Source organism: Colossoma macropomum, unplaced genomic scaffold (assembly GCF_904425465.1).
Source record: "Colossoma macropomum unplaced genomic scaffold, Colossoma_macropomum, whole genome shotgun sequence".
In the NCBI taxonomy this organism is placed as follows: domain Eukaryota; kingdom Metazoa; phylum Chordata; class Actinopteri; order Characiformes; family Serrasalmidae; genus Colossoma; species Colossoma macropomum.
Window position 1 is genome coordinate 13,927,899 of NW_023494809.1, and position 16,999 is coordinate 13,944,897.

Here is a 16,999-nt window from a genome sequence, read left to right on the forward strand (position 1 = left end):
ACGCGTACTCTGATTGGCCACCGCTGATTTACGGCGGGTCGCAGACGACGCCGTACTCGTTTAATTGGTTACTTAGCGCGCTCGCCGTCACGATTATTTGCCTGTGCTGTCGAGCTTTTTATAGATCAACAGCCTTAAAATAAAATCTGGACAAAATTAACAGGCTTATATTTGCGTGTCTGATATATTAAGACAATCATTAAAGCAATCATCGGTACCTAGTTCTGGTTTTGGGCTAGGCTATCCAGCTCATCACCTGTTGCAATAAAGTCCTTAATCTGACAATAGTAGACTTGACAGCAGCGAGAAGTTCTTAACTAACCTATTTTTAAAAATATCTCAATGATACAATGATGTGTTAACTATAGCTGTGATTAGCTTTGGACTGAATGTGTAGTCTCCACTGAGCATCTATTGCACCTCTGGATCAAACTAAGGTACAGTCAGGGTATGCTATGCTATTGGGCCACATGGCAACTCTGTTCATCATCTGTTTATCATTTAGCCTACTGTAGCACCAACCACAACTACTATAACACATTCCTAAAGAAACAACAGACACATATAGGGAAATTATCATGTAGTTTATTATACTTATCAAAAAGTTAACTCAGCACTAGATTTTGATATATGTGTTGTACTGGCTTTTTACAGTTATTGTATAGAGTAAGAGGTAGAGTAGCCTAAAACCTCAGTTACAGGCTTTGTTACTTAAAGAAATAGTAGCTACCAAAAACTAAATTGTTAAATGAATTAGGTCCAATAACTCTATGTGTACTTAGTTGCCACAGAACTTCTAAGTACATCCAGCATCTAACTTATCAGCATAGAAAGTGAAGTTTGATTTGTGCTGTTCTCATCATTTTGGGAAGATTATAGTCTAAAATAAAACAAGAGTGCTGAGAAACAGAACCCAAAAGGCCTAAAATTCAACTGAGGATAATTTTTTTTTTGCCATTAGACCAGACCTTGAGAATAAGTCCATCCAGCATCTAACTTATCAGCATAGAAAGTAAAGTTTGGTTTGTGCTGTTCTCATCATTTTGGGATCCGTACAAAAGAAGAGTGCTGAGAAACAGAGCCCAAAAGGCCTAAAATTGAACTGAGGATAATTTTGCCAATAGACCAGCCCTTGAGAATAAGCAAAGTGCTATCATTTGGAAATAGTGAAAAACTCATCAAAATCATCTTAGATATATAAATGGAAATCAAATATACACAGAGAATTTTCATTTATGGATAAGGCATGCTGTTATGTAGTGATGAATGCCTAAGTCACCCATTATCTTTGTTGAGGGGGAGCGGGGACAGACTTTTATTACAATAGCCTCCTAGCTCCAGTGCAAAAATAAAAAATAAAGTGTGTGCAAACTTTAGATGTCTTGTCTGATTGATTACATTTGAGGTAAGCTTGAAAAGTTGAACAATTGCCTTAAATACATGCGACTGGGTAAATGAAACTAGCCCCCACCTAACTGCCAATATTAAACTATGAAACTATGGTAGGATGATGGTGTGAGGTAGAGTTAGCAAACAGGGTGTTAGCTAGCAGCGCAGGTACCTCCTGATTACAATCACGTGCTCTACCGCGCCGATTTCACAGAACAACAGTCGTGGAGTCAGAAGATCAACACGCACTCGCGCTCTCTCTCTTTCTCTGGCAGTGTGTGTGTGTGTGTGTGTGTGTGTGTGTGTGTGTGTGTGTGTGTGTATACTGTACCGGCGAGCTGACCGGGGGTGCGTTGCGGCGCGCGCGCGCGCTCTACGTCACCTCTCCCATGGCGTCACATTGACGTAGCGCATACCAGGCTCGCTATGTTAGAAGACAGGCGGCGCATAAATGTGCTATTAGACTTGGAGCGGCTCTCAGCGCGGCACATAAACACACACAGCCCGGGCGCAGAGTGCGAGCTGAGCGCGGCACGGCTCCTCTCCGCTCCCACACGGACTTACTTCACTCTTACTGAGAGCAAAAAAGAAAAGAAAAGAGAAGGAGAACAGAGAGAGAGAGAGTTACATTTCTGATGAAAACTCATCGACTTTGGCGTCTTTAAGACCAACTTCCATTCAAGTTGCCGTTTGCCTGTTTTTTCTCTCTCTTTGCAAACTTCTGCTGGATATGCACAGGGAATTATTAGGGCTCTAACAACATATGTAAAGACGGAACCGCTACAGCAAACAAGTAAGTGGACAATTTTTTTTTTGTCTTGTGTTTTTATTCATTTTTTTATTTTTTGTTTTATTCATTTTTAATTTTGTACACAGACGCTGCGCGTGTTAACTCAATGTCTGCTTCATGTACGCGCTGATGTGCCGCTTTTTCCTGCCCGTTATTTCGCTTTGCCGTAGCGCTGTCAGCAACTTTTGTCCGCGTGTTCTTACCGGCGACCTGTTGAGCGCTCGAGCCTTACCGGCGCTGCGTGTGTATGTGTGTGTCCGTGTGTGTCCATGTGTGTGTGTGTGTATGTGTCGTAGCGGTCCGCCACGCGGCTGCTCTTGATCGAACCCGAGCGCGGCTCTCCGGCTCCTTCTGGTTGTCATGGAAATAGACGGCGCTCTGTTGAAGGCAGCGGGGGGAAAGGGACGCACGCGCCTCTCTCTCGTTGTTATTTTGTATCATTTCCATTCTTATCATTCTAAAACGCTGTCCGCGTGCGCGCCGCGTCTTTTGCTTGTTTGTTTTACTCGCCTCGCGTGACGTAACTCGCCTTTTCTTTTCTCTTCTTTTATTTGCTTTTTCTTTTTTCCTTTTTTCTTCTCCTTTTTATCTTCATCTTTTCTCCCTTTACTTTTTCTTTTCTTTCCTTTTCTTTTCTTTCTTTATTATTGCTTTCATCTTTTATGTAGCCACGTTTGAGCTTAAAAGTGGATTTCCACACTTTCACCCTCTTCATCAGAGGAAGCATCTAGCTCACTCCTCCACCTCTTTCTCTGGCCCCCGCGCCACCTCACTTTGCCCTCACTTTGACCACACTGTGCCGTCCTCACGATGTAGGCAGTGCCAGGCTGCCAGTGCTGTAGCTAGTTCTCCAGTGCGCTGCTTTATCAGTGACTGTAATCGGTGTGTACGATAAGCAGTGATATAAAACTTGGGTCATTTGCCATTGACAGGCGCTGCTACATGAAGTGATCACTGCATGCACTGACATACATTCACACGCTCAGCAGGCCGAGATGGAATGACCAACGTCTGCTGACCGAGTGTATGTCACTCTATAAAGATGCACGATGTTTTACAGCAGGGTTGGAATATAAAAGTTGGGTTCAGGTCAGGAGCTGCTGGCTGAGGAGGCCAAACAGAATTTGACGTTTCTCTCTTTTCCCCCCTTTAGCTGTCCAGACCCAGTTAATTTACTGTACTTGTGTTATTGTGTGTGTATGTGTGTGTGTGTGTGTGTGTGTGTGTATGTGTGTGTGTTCATTCCTTTCTCAGCGCTCTGTTTGCTGGGAAGCCTCTCTTGCCTTATTGAACGAGGAGACGAGCGCGTGCTTACGGGCACTGTCGCGGTTCTCTAGGTTACGGGGGCTCCACACACACACACACACACACACACACACACACAACATACACACACACACACACACACACACACACCACTGAAACGTGTAACTTCAACACAGACGTCCTTACGTGTGTGTATGTGGTGTTTGTGTGTGTGTGTCTGTGTGAACCTCTAGCTCTTATGACTTCTCTTCTCCATTCTAACCTCAATTCAATTTTGATTTAGCAGTAGATGCAGTAGATGCCCTCAAAGCTGCTCTACACACGTCACACATTGGCCCATAATCTAGGCCTACGCCAACTAAACCTAATACACTCCATAAACAACATAAAACCTCAGGATAAACATTATCAGTCCAATCCTAGTTAATACACACACGTCACAGAAGACTTTCTGAAAAGTCAGTGCTGAAAAGTTAGAGAAGATCGAGCCCGGCCACCCAATCTCCATTGAAACGCCGAGCTCGTCGTTTATTTCATCGTCCGCCAGAGGGCGCTCCTCGCTTTGCTCCGCTCGGCTCTACAGTGGAGACTCAGCAGCGCTCAGGTGCATAACGGCTCAGCTCAACACCACATTCACACGTTTAGGAGCGAAGACGGCACCGAAACAACAAAACCGCTGTAGGTCCCAACCAAACACAGAGTCCTGAGTGGAGCTGCGCTCCGCTAAGAACGAGAAACATTTACAGCTCTCCTCGTCCTGCCCGTGCCGGTCCGTCATCCTGTTATTTGATGCCTATTAATAGGAGTTTCTTTTTCTGACCGATGAGCTTTTTCTTTTATAAAACTCGTGCTGAACTTTGGTGCATTTTTTTTCTTTTCCTCCACTTTGGTTTCGTATCATAGTCGTAAGTGCAGTCGTAGGGCTTTTTTGTTTACTTTATTTGCAACTTCTCCCTTTTAAACATTTTTATTTCTTTATTTCTTGGGTTTGCTTCAAAGCAGGACGTTTTATTTAAGCGTACATTTAAATCTACATAAAGGGCCTATATTTCAGCATTATTTGCATACGTTTCAGCATCTCCAGAAGGTGAATGTGCACCAAATATGTGTTCTGATCTGATTGCTTTCGTTTTCTTTCCGATTGCTCAGTAATTTAAATTACTGTAATATCTGTATAATCTGATTTTAAAAATGGCTTAGTGTGTGCAGTTATGTGTAAAGGTAAACCTGTGCCTGTGGCTGCATTATTTCAATCTTATTTTCAGATCCATAATCTTTTCTAATTGCTTTATTTGATTAGATTTTTCAGCTTTGTCCATTTTTTATATTTTACGCATTTTACGCACAGCCTTTGGAGCAAAATAGAGCTCAAAAGTCTTTTCTTTGTGGTGTGTTGTTTATGATCTGGTATACTCATCCCTCTCTCTCTCTCTCCCTCTCTCTCTCTCTGTCTCTCTCTCTCTCTCTCTCTAGCCCCCGGTTCGGAAGAGCGCGTGCAGCCGAGCTGTGAGTCCCAGGACACTTGCAGCGCCGCGCGACCTCAAAGAGCATCAGCATTAGAGCCCCGTCGCGTGCCCGTCCCGCGCGCCACACCGAGCACGATTCAGCGAGCAAAGGGTCCGCCAGGTACCGCCGTGTGACACCTCTCTCTCTCTCACTCTCTCTGTCCATAAATTATCTTTAATAGTTTTGTTCTATGATAAACAGCCTCGCTCTCCTTACCCTACAAAGTACCTTTAAACGATCGCTCGTGCATGGAAAATACAATTTGTTTACTTTTGGCTGTGTATTATAGATTCACACAACAGCACTGAATGCTTTCCGTCTTGTTCCATATACATGAACAAGTGATCATTCGTGCTTGGAAAATATAATATTTCTGGTTGTGCATTATTGGCTTTGAAATAAAAGTGTCTGTATTACTGTTTTACTGTATAAAATCTACGTATAAAACATGTTTCCTTTGTCGTTGTAGCACCAATAGTCCATGAATAAAAGCTTGCTTTAGGGGTTTGAAGTTGCTGGAAACGTTTGACTGTTGTGCGTAATTACGCACGAAACGCGCCCGATTTCTTCAGCTATTAATTTCCTTCTAATCGATTTCCAATCTCATTTTTCTGTCTTATTTGTTGCTCTACAAATGATAAAAATCCTTTGCTTCTTGGAAAGCGAAGGTAGAAAGCAGGTAGATATGTGTGGTCAGCTATGCAGTGCTGCAGTGGACAGCCTTTTATTTCTAATGTTGTGCCAGACTGATTCCCTGCGCTGCGTAAAAATGCACAGTGCCATTTATAGTTATCTACATAATCTACAACGTGCTGTCTGCTGGTTGGAAAGGGTTGCGGGTTTGTGCCATGTGCCGTTCGTGGAAGACCTTTTTTTATGAATATCTGATCTTAAGTTCTCCTATGTGTGTATGTGTGTTGTGTGTGTTGTGCTGTGTGTGTGTGTGTGTGTGTGTACTGGCTGATTTCTTGTCTGTTAGATCTATGGCATTGTGACAATGAGCAGGCGAGCACAGTTATTGGAGCAGCTGCGTTTTGTCCATCTAAAATGCACTCCTCGAGGTCAGACCCTCTTCTGCCTTCTAAAGTCCCTCTAAATCAGCTTGTGTGTGTCCCTGTATGGGGGGCTTTTCTGCTGCATACACGCTCTCACACACTCACACACACACTCATACACTGTCCTGTTTGGGTGCGCGCTCCCGTTTTGACTCAGTGCTGGTGTGGAGCTGAATGTGGAGTGATTGTGATTTCTTGAGTGTGAGTTGTTTTAGTTGAATGGGTTCATGCAGTGGCGTTTGCATCCGTGTGTGGGTTTCTGTATGTGTGTGTGAGAGAAAAGGAGAGATAGAGAAAGAGAAAGAGAGAGTGCCCTTTTTAAAAGCCCAGCAGGTACGTTGTAAAAGCTCAGCTTATGCCCTCATAAGCTTTCTACTTCAGTGATACTGTAACCACATACATTAAGCTAAGAGTAATGTGGATAACTTACTATTAGTAATTCAACAACCTCAGCATTTCAAAAGAACAATGTTACTGACATTTGAGCCTAAATAAAACCATTTTGCAGTGCAATCAGATCTAAAACAAAACAAAAGAAAAAAAAACTTTATTGTCCTGTTTAAGCTACAACAAATAACAAATCAGTCATTTTTAGAGTACATGTTAAACACTCAAACCTCATAAAGCAACAAATCAGTCTTGTTTACAGTGATATTAGCCAATAAAACCCCCAAAACAACAATTTTACTGACTTGTTTCTTTTTTTAGTTTTTATAACTTTTTTAAGCTAATACAATAATGTTGCTAACTCACTTTTGGAGACTTAACCTAACATTTTAAAACAATAATGTTACTGACCTTTTAAGCCAAATAAATTCAGTCACAGTGATGAAAAAATCCAAAACAACAGTGATGAAAAAAAAACAAAACAACTTTACTGACCTTTTCCTTCTTTTTTAATTTTTAAAGTTTTAAGTGATAATACGATAATAATATTGCTAACTCACTATTGGAGATTTAACTTAGCATTTTACCACAGCAACATTCTGACTTTTTAATGTTCACAGTCATGTTAACCAATAACTCCCCAAAACAACAACTTTATTCACTTTTTTGGGTTCTTTAGGCTTTTTGTTTAAGCTAATACAGTAATAATGTTGCTAACTGACCACTGGAGATTTTATCTTACATTTTAAAACAACAATGTTAATGAACTTTACAATGTTTGTCTTGTTTACTGTATTGTTAGCCAATCAGATCTCATTTTTTTCAGTGTTAAACCCTCAAATCTAAAAAACTTAAGACAACAAATCCATAATTTTTACAGTGCGTGGCAAATCTCAAAAAGCAACACTTATTATTAAGTTAAACAACAAATCAATCATTTTCCCTTGTATGTTAGCCATATTAGCCTCACTCTAACTGGCTTTAGCTCAGTTAGTTTACAGTATTAAATAGAATACAAACGTTCTCCACTGTAATGCATCAGTTTTCTGAACAACATCCAGCAACCTATTCAAACACATTACATATCAAGCAAATTCACGTTGTGTTTTTATGCCACGAATTATAGTCATTCAGAAACAATAATAATTAAATGTCCACTTCATTTATTGTTTCTTATTAGCCTGTATAAAACCTAGTTATGCAGAAAGCATAAAAAAACATGACAAGCAATATAATTAAAGTGTTCTGCACAAATGCACGCTTTATTTAAATGTTTGGCTTTTTATGACTGAAATCCCACCAGCTCTTCACATACTCACGTGCGGTTAAATGCGTGTGTCTGTTTGCATGAATGAGGAGGAGGATGAATGATTTTGGCGCGGCTGAAGCAGTAAAACGACGAGCATAAGCTCAGAGGGAGGTGTGTGTGATGTGGGTGGGCGACTAAAGGCGGGGGGCGGGGGGGGGGCGGTTGCAGTAAGAAACTTTGAGTCATTCTCCAAAAGCTCCACGTAACGCGGGACACTTTGACGTCACTACGTTCCCTCTCCGGGCAGGGATGCGCGCGCGCTCACCTACTGTGCTCTGCACGAGCTGCAGACTATTATTATTATTATTATTATTATTATTATTATTATTCTTTTTTTCTTACATCTTAAATGTATTTTATTTGCAATAATTACAAATTAAAAAACACGATAAAGAACATAAATGGCTTATATTTCAATTTATTTGTACATAATTAATAACTATAATAAAAAATGCCATGAGCTTAGAGAGACAGCACACACACACTCATTTTACTAAACACTCATTGTCATACACACGCGCAGGAGCGCGCGCACACGCACTTGCACGTGCAGTGGTAGGCTTTCGATTAATAAAGCTGTGATAGTAAATAGTGAACAGTTTCATATTGCAATCACAACGTGTAATATGCACGTTTGCAGATGTAAAATGAAAGCTCTGCGCGGTGTGTGCATGTGCGTGTGTGTGTGTGTGTGTGTGTGTCGAATTTTCCGTTCCACCTTAAATAGAATGTAACTGATGCACCATTTAAGGTGGAATGGAAAAAAATTAAACATAAGCTGGAGAATAAGAAGCCAACAACTTTAGCTGCAGCACTAATTAATATTAATATACAAGTTCATATTCACAGTAAAACCATAAATCCTTTAAATGAAACAAAAAATACATGACTTTGCTTTCAGAATAGGGATGTGGGCCAGAGCTGGTGTGTATGTGTACTTGTGTGGGTGAGGTTCTACGTTTGTGGATGGGTCTGTGTGTGTGCATGGTGCTTTCACACAGGGATATGGTGCATAAGTAACTGGACAGTGACACGGTTTCTGGCATTTCAGCCCAGCACTATGACTCACTGGATTTGAACTATGAGGTTAAAGTGCAGAATGTCATATTTAATTTGAGGGTAGCTATTTACTTCTCGGGTGAGCCATAAAAGGATCACAGCCCTCTACACAGCCCCAGTCTTTTCAGGAGAATAAGACAAATGAAAATAATCATAAATAAAATTGTTATGTTTACTACTTGGTTACAAACCCTTTGCATTTGTCAACCACCTCGATGCTGCCACACACCGAGTACCGTCGCTGACTATGCTCCACCAGCCTTCTTTTTTCAGTTCCTGAAAATGTAGGATGTTTTTGCCTTCAGTCTTGTCTTCGTTCATGCATTCATGTTAAACTTTAAAAATACTCTTTAGTCCTACACATCAAATCTACACTAATGATTCTTTCACAACCAGTCAAAGTAATTCAGACTGGTTTGATGTGAAATGCATCATTCTGGAGCAACTTACTAATTTAGAATCATTCACAGTGGTGGTGATAGGAACCAGATATCCAAAGAGTTAATGCTTGTAAAAGCTACATCACAGAAAGCTGTTGCATTTAATGCCTATTAATACACAGCTTAATACCTGAGACAATAGTTCTGAGATCAGATTTTGGCCTAAAATGTATTTATTAAGTCCACTTTTTCAGTTCCTGCTTGTCGAAGGATGTTTTTACCTTCAGTCTTGTCTTTGTTCATGCATTCTCTGACTCAGAGAATGAAGAACATTCCACTTTTAGTCCCTGGAAAGCTTCATAGCTGCTTTAGCAGTGCATTTGGGTTCACTGTTCTGCTGCAAGGTGAAGCACTATCCACTCTATTCTGAATTTCAAGGCATTTTGATGGATCTGAGCAATTAAGATGCTTCTGTACACTTCAGGATAAGACAAATCATCCAGTTCCCCTGGAGCAAAACACACCGCCATGTTTCACAGATATGGGGGCATGCTTTGGATCAAGAGCAGTTCCTTCTTTCTTCAACCTGGTACAGGTCACTTTTAATCTCATCTATCCTGAAGACTTTGTTTTTATGCCCTTTTTGGCAAATTCTAAACTGCCCTTTCTGTTCTTGAGGCTTACCAGCGGCCTCTATCTTGTGGTAAATCTTCTAAGGTCATGCTGGTGGATTCCTGTCTTTGACACGCCTGCCCTGGAGACGGAGCTTGATCAGTTCTACTCAGCGTTTCTTTATTGACATGTATAAAGGGCTGTATAGTTTCCATGACATTTTTATTTATGTTTATGTCTAAGTTCATTTGTCCAATTATTATTATTTAGGAAAAAAGTGGATTATAGATAAATTCTATAATTCTTATATGTTTTATCCAGTATAGATCGAATTAAAGCTGATGTTCTGCACTTTAACCTCATTGTTTCACATCAAGTCCTGTGCCAGTACATTTTTTTTTCACAGTCCATTTATTTATGTCTTGCACCATACCTGTCATGCTGACTTACGTTTCCAAAGGAATGTATTTCTATACTAACTCTGCACTAACAGAATGAAGCATAAGGTATGATTTTATAAATGAGTCTCATTTTCTGCTCACTAATTTAACCCCTTCAACTGTCATTATTATCGAGTTATTAATGTTAACATATATTATTGAGTTACACTCCTAAAAATAAAATTAAAGGTCTCTTTGCACAGGGTCTTTAAACTTTAAAAATACTCTTTAGTCCTACACGTCAAATCTACACTAATGATTCTTTCAAAACCAGTCAAAGTAATTCAGACTGGCTTGATGTGAAATGCATCATTCTGGAGCAACTTACTAATTTAGAATCATTCACAGTGGTGGTGATAGGAACCAGATATCCAAAGAGTTAATGCTTGTAAAAGCTACATCACAGAAAGCTATTGCATTTAATGCCTATTAATACACAGCTTAATACCTGAGACAATAGTTCTGAGATCAGATTTTGGCCTAAAATGTATTTATTAAGTCCACTGAGTGGTGGAAAGATACATACAAGATGTTAAAAGGCAAAATAGTACCCATTTTTTCCAGATTTACCTCTATTTTACTACTATTTATCAATATAACATATAAAACTCAGAAGATATGTGAGGGTTCACTGGTCATTTTGGAAATTAAAATCTTTATTTGGGCTGTAGACATTGCAACATCTGGTTCCTATCAGCACCTCTATAAACAAAGAAAAAAGATGAAACAAATAATCATTTCATATTAAAGGACAAAAATCTAAATTTCCATAGGTTTCCATGGAAAAGTTATTTGGGGAACTAGAAGTTGCAACACTCCATGAACCTTTTATGGCACCTTTATTTTTAGAGTGTACCTGCTGTTTTAGAAACTAAAGTTATATTAAAATTAATATTAATATACAAATATTTCTTATATATTCATTAGATTGTTCCTGCCTTAAAACAAACAGATCAGATCAGCATCCATACTCAGTCCACATACTTGTTTTTGCAGTTTAAGGGGTTCACGATTTAACCACTCTGCTGCTATAAAACCGTGAGAAAACTGTCTCTTCACCATGCCTCTCTCTCTGTCTTTCTCTCCCTCTCTTTCTCGTTCTCCACAGACATGCCCTGCGTCCAGGCCCAGTACGGCCCTGCGCCCCCCGGGTCCAGCTACTCCGCCCAGTCGTTCGGTTACCACAGCGACTACAGCGCTGACCTCATGGCGACGGACTACGCCAAGTGCGAGCTGGGCGGGGGTGAGATTTCGGCAGCCGCCGCCACTACCTCGCTGCCAAGCTTCAACGTGTTTGTGGAGGGCGGCTTCGAGCCCAAGCCTTCCTGCCTGTACCAGCTGCCCCCTCAGCGGCCCACCATCAAGAAGGAGGAGGAGAGCTACCCTCCAATGGCTGTTTCGGACGAAGCTATGAGTGGCTCCATGTACTTTAAGCAGTCTCCGCCTTCCACACCCCCAACCCCACTGCACCCCGGACCACCAGGGGCGTCCTCCTTTCTTTGGGACGAGCCCCATGCCCTGCCGCCCGTCCCCCAGCCCTGCATCATGGAGGGTGCTCTGAAGGGCCCGCGTTTTCCACACTTCTACGAGCCCCCAGCCCCCTCCTCCAGCGGCTACGAGGGACCAATGGGCCTGCCGCTCCGTCCTGAGCGCTCTCCTTCATCGTCCTCCTCCTCTTCCTCACACCCACCACCCAGCCTGGACACTCATGCGCACAGTCATACGCATCCGCACATGTACCCGCTGAACATGGGCAAACCCAGCAGCCTGGCCTTCCGCTCGCTGGGCATGGGCCCGTGCCCTCCCTCGTTGCTGGGCGAGAGCCTGCCGTCCCCGCCCAGCCGAGCCAGCTCCGGGGAGGGCACGTGTGCCGTGTGCGGAGACAATGCTGCCTGTCAGCACTATGGGGTCCGGACATGCGAGGGCTGCAAGGGCTTCTTTAAGGTAAGAAACCAAGATTCACATGCAGCTGGATGATTCTTCTGATCTTCCAGCAACACGTTTGACTTCACTTTAGGCACTGTTAAAAACTTTGCATTATGCTCGAATATTATAGTTAGAATTAGGGTGATTAAATAATGAAGTATCATTGATATTACTATATACTATATTGTACGAAAAAGTTTGAAGTTTGACTACAAATTAAATGTAAATGTATTGTAAGTAAATATTGTTTAAAATTCCAAAACATGCCATTTATTCCCAAGTCCCTAAACTCTGTACAAAAACAAAAAAGTTTGGAATTCTTCATGGCTGTGATGTCACAACCATAAATGTATTTACATTTGACCATCCATTCAGCCTACACAAATTTTGTCCACCCATTCACTTTGAATAATAAGGAGTGTTGTTACAGCAGATAGTTTGCAGCAGAGCAATTGGTGTGGAGGATGTGAGGAAAATGATGAAACATTGTGTTGTTCTCGGCTGTCAACACTCCTAAAATATAAAAAAAAATCAGTCTGAAATTAACAGTTTGTTCTTAACATTTTAGCCCAGACTGCTTTTTTGAACAAGGCATTAAACAGGCTAGCCACTCAGAATAGAGGTCATTTATATATGTGAGTCTTAAACACCCAATAATAAAAACAGCTTAGGGGTATAGAATAAAGTAAGATTGGAAAATGGTCATGTAAAAATGAATGAATACACAATAAGCACACTTCAGGAAGAAAAAAAAATATTTTTAAAACTGGTCCCTTTATGCCATCAAGGGGGTTTTACCATTGTGTCAACATTATTATGTAGCATCATTAGTGACCCAGCAATTATTTCTAACAAAGATTTCAACAGATATATAATGTCATTCTTAAATGCTGCTGTGTGTCAATTAAAACAAGCACAAATGTCACCATAATCATCAAAAGAATTGGGTAGAAAAACTCACCAACTCACATTTAACTAAATATACATTAAAGGGACCAATTTTCTTGTGGTTTACTTTTCCCCCTTAGGTCCACCTGGGACATTTTTTGTTTTTTTGTACCAAAAACATCAAAATCATGTATTTCTACATGACCATTTCCAAAATCTTTTTACTCATTAATATTCATCAGGCTGTTTTTGTTACTGTGCCTTTAAAGCTAATATGATTAAATGATCTCTCTTCTGATTGGCTGCGCTGTATTGTGCCTCATTCAAAAAGCAGTCCAAGCTGAAACACTCCTTATAACTTCTTGGTGAATGGGCACAGCTGAACTGCTATAGCCTGAAACAAGTGGACATTTGTAAATATGACATCACAAAAACAATGAATTCAATATGGGCTATTTTTCCAGTTTTATTTCCATGTATGGACTGCATGGAGTGGGAAGTGAATGTTTTTTTTAAACTTTAACATTGTTTACATGATTTCTAAAAAGTAAGGAGAATTCCATTTTCCATGATATAGACGCTTTAATTGCAAGTGATCTTTAAGTTCAGTGGAAAAGTTTGTATTCAGTGTAATCCTAAGCTTAAACCCAATGTTCACCTTAACACAAAATCTAAGCCTAATGCTAAACCTGACCCTAACCATAACACTGTCATCAGATCAGTTTAACAATTTTAGCATTTGTAGATGATCTACAGTTGGGCACCCCTCTACATCCTCTACAGTGAACTAATTTTAATGCAACTGCAATTACTGTTTATTTGTTGAATTGAACATATTGGGGGAAAATAAAATACAAAATGTAGCTTGTTCAAAAGTTATGGCACATTTTATATGTTATACTTAATTTTCCCCAATATGTTGAATTCAGTAAACAAATACAAATTTTGCAGAAAAATGCCATATTTAAATATGTTCCCTGTAGAAAACATGTAATTTGACCAAAATTGTGTCCGTATCAATTATTCTGTTTTTGTATATGTAGTGTCTGCATCGTATGAAATGCATGTGTGAGAAAGAGCTTGCTGTGGTGTCAAATAGTGTAATTGGGGCAGTGCAGTGTCTTTTGTTTTTGCTGCGGTGTGGCCACCATGGTGGGTGTTGTTAATTGTGTATTCATTAGTGCTCATTACTGTTGTTCTTAGTGTGAATGGAGCTTTTGGCTGAAGAGCAGCACGCTGCTCCAACATGCTCTCCGAGCGTGGGGTTCAGGGTGAACTCTCTATTGTGGCGCACTCTTCAGGCTTTTTAACCAAGGTCGCAGCCTACTATGTTAAGAGAAAGACTTGTCGTTGAGAGGGCTGTGCATGTGCATATACTCGAGATAACATGCAAAACAATCTCTCCAGATTTTCAAGTACGGCCCTTTTCAGGAGTTCACATGCTAGCTCAGAAGCGAGAGGATGTCATTTTGTTATATAATAGCTTCCCTCTGAAATTCTTTCAGTAGTAATTAGTAGTAATAGCAATGATATTGTAACAGTATGTAAACAGTAATAGTGTGTAAGCAGTAATAGTAGCCAATGCTGTTGTATCTGATATGGTGCTGGGCCGTAGCATTGCTCATGGTTTTCTTGAACATAGTGGTTTGAAAAGTGTTTGTGGGGTGTGTGTGTGTATGTGTGCTTGAGTGCCCTCACAAATCGTCTGACCGGCGGTTGCCACGGCGCCTGTGAGGGTCATCTCCCCTGGCGACCACTGAGAGGTGTGACAGAGGCGCACACTTAAAATACAGCAGCCTGGAGCGTACACACACACACACACACACACACACACACACACAGATACAAACACAGAAAAAAGACCATCAGTGTTTGGCAAAAGCAAAACGTTAAGGAGCTTTAATGTAAAGTAATCATGAATAAAATGAAAGCTACATTTCCCATGCGCTCGAAAGAGAAAATCTGCAAATTGAATTATGTCATAGAGTCAAGTTTAGAGTACATTCAGCTGGTATTAACTTACTGAACATATAATACAACTATAATTAACATAAAAAACTCAAGTGCAATTGTTATACATTTATAATCATTAAGTTAATCCACTTTTTAAAGTGTAAAGGAAAATCACATTATAGCATGAGGGCAGATTATCATGACAAATGCAGTGTTCAGATAGGTTTTTTTTTTTTTTTGCCCAGGCTACACTGACTGGACAAACATGGACAACCACAAACAAACTCAAACATCTAGTTGTTCTGCCATACATGTGGTTGATTGCTGAAAGTCTCTAGAACAGGGGTGCCAAAACTTTTTGTCTCCTGCAAGGTTTGTGATGGCCTGAGGGCCAAGAAGACAAAACAACACAAATAAAAAATAGATTTTAAAATGTATTTTATAATATGACACTATATGCTGTTAGTAAAATACTTTGATATTGCAATTTTAAAAGGAAAGTAAGAAATGAATAAGTCATATCCAGTATAATAATATGCTTATTCTCTTATTGGGTGAGGAGGTGGGGTTAAGGTAACGTTCCAGGGGGCCAAATCAAACGTCTTTATGGGCTGCGGGCCTACTTTGGACAACCCTGCTCTAGAACATTCTCTACCTACTCACTCTAGTTCACTTGGCTTGATGGTTCTTTTTCTGGGTGTTCGCATGACAACTGTAAACACTCAAACATTAAAAAAATGACATCAGACAGATGTTTAGATTTGATCAATGTGTCAAACCAATATTTGTCAGTGTGTCAAACAAAAAAGTATATTTTTTCTATTTGATAGACCTTTTGAACACAGCAGCTGTTCTTACAATGCATGAACATTTCATAATGAATGGACCAATAGAAATAAGGTAAAAGAATACATTAACTTCCATTAACAGTGAATATTCCTGTAAAGTTACTGTTTTGGAGTTACATGTTTTTAGGACAGTGATAATATGATGATGCATTGCACTTCAGAGATGCAAAATATTTAGGCAGCTCCAAAATCTGCATTACTGCATTTGTAACTCCACAGAAATAGAGACATGTGCAAAAGTTTAGGCTCTCCTGGTCAGAGTAGATGCTTTGTTGATTTTGTAAGTAAAAATAAATGAGCACATTCTCTACAGAGAACACATTTCGGCACATTTTGATGCACAATTACTGTTTGACAAGAAAAAGTGAGGCTTGTGCAAAAGTTATGGCACATTTATGTTTAATGTTTTTTTTAATAACTCAGCAAATAAATAAAAACTGTGCACTGAAATTAGCAGAACATGTCATATTTAACTATGTTCCCTTTAGAGGATGTATTTGCTTAGCATAACGTTTGCATATGACTGTAAATGTTACACTTCTCCATAATGTTGTAGTCCCCATTTCATCCCAACTTCCACAATTTATAAATGTTTATGTATCAGCATCAACAGAAATGTAAGCGTAAAATATCAGATTTCGGCACCGTCCTACCTTCCCATACTGGCGTATCTCGATTTTTTCCCCTGCTTTCCAAAAGCTAAGAGTTAATGCAGAGAGCGTGAGAGAGAATAAGGCACAAAGAGGGCAGGGGAAAAGAAAAGAGGAGGATGATATGGAGAGAAGCAGACAAACAGAGGACGAGAAAGGGAGGGGGAAGGAGTGGCGGGCCGGAGATAATTGAATATGGCCTGTGGTCTGGCGCTGAAATAATTTATCCCTGTTCAATTAGTTTCACAATTTATTTTTATTTAGTAATTAATAAAAGCAAGGGTTGGTGGGCCTGAGGCCTTAGTGGCCATCACAGCAACACACAAACACACACACACACAAATACACACATACACATAAATAAATGACAAACACATGTGCACACACAGTTGCGAGTCTTAGACTTAAATACACGCACACGCCTACACACAGACAATTAGCATACACATGGACAAACTATTTAATTATTCCCTCACACATTAACACATAATACAAATATTATTAGTGGGTGAATATTAATGCAGCTGCCCATTTCCTCTCA

General features: G+C 40.1%; 1 protein-coding gene across 1 annotated transcript in view; it reads left to right on the forward strand.

Moving 5' to 3' along the window:
* Positions 1 to 1,850: 1,850 nt before the first annotated feature.
* The window catches only part of nr4a3 (nuclear receptor subfamily 4, group A, member 3), a 41,089-nt gene continuing 25,940 nt past the window's right edge, over positions 1,851 to 16,999 (forward strand). Inside the window, exons 1-4 of the mRNA XM_036558324.1 lie at positions 1,851 to 2,182; positions 4,919 to 5,071; positions 5,931 to 6,012; positions 11,302 to 12,137. Of these exons, the coding sequence (XP_036414217.1) occupies positions 5,949 to 6,012; positions 11,302 to 12,137 (900 nt within the window). The 5' untranslated portion in view covers positions 1,851 to 2,182; positions 4,919 to 5,071; positions 5,931 to 5,948. The remainder of the gene's footprint in view (positions 2,183 to 4,918; positions 5,072 to 5,930; positions 6,013 to 11,301; positions 12,138 to 16,999) is intronic.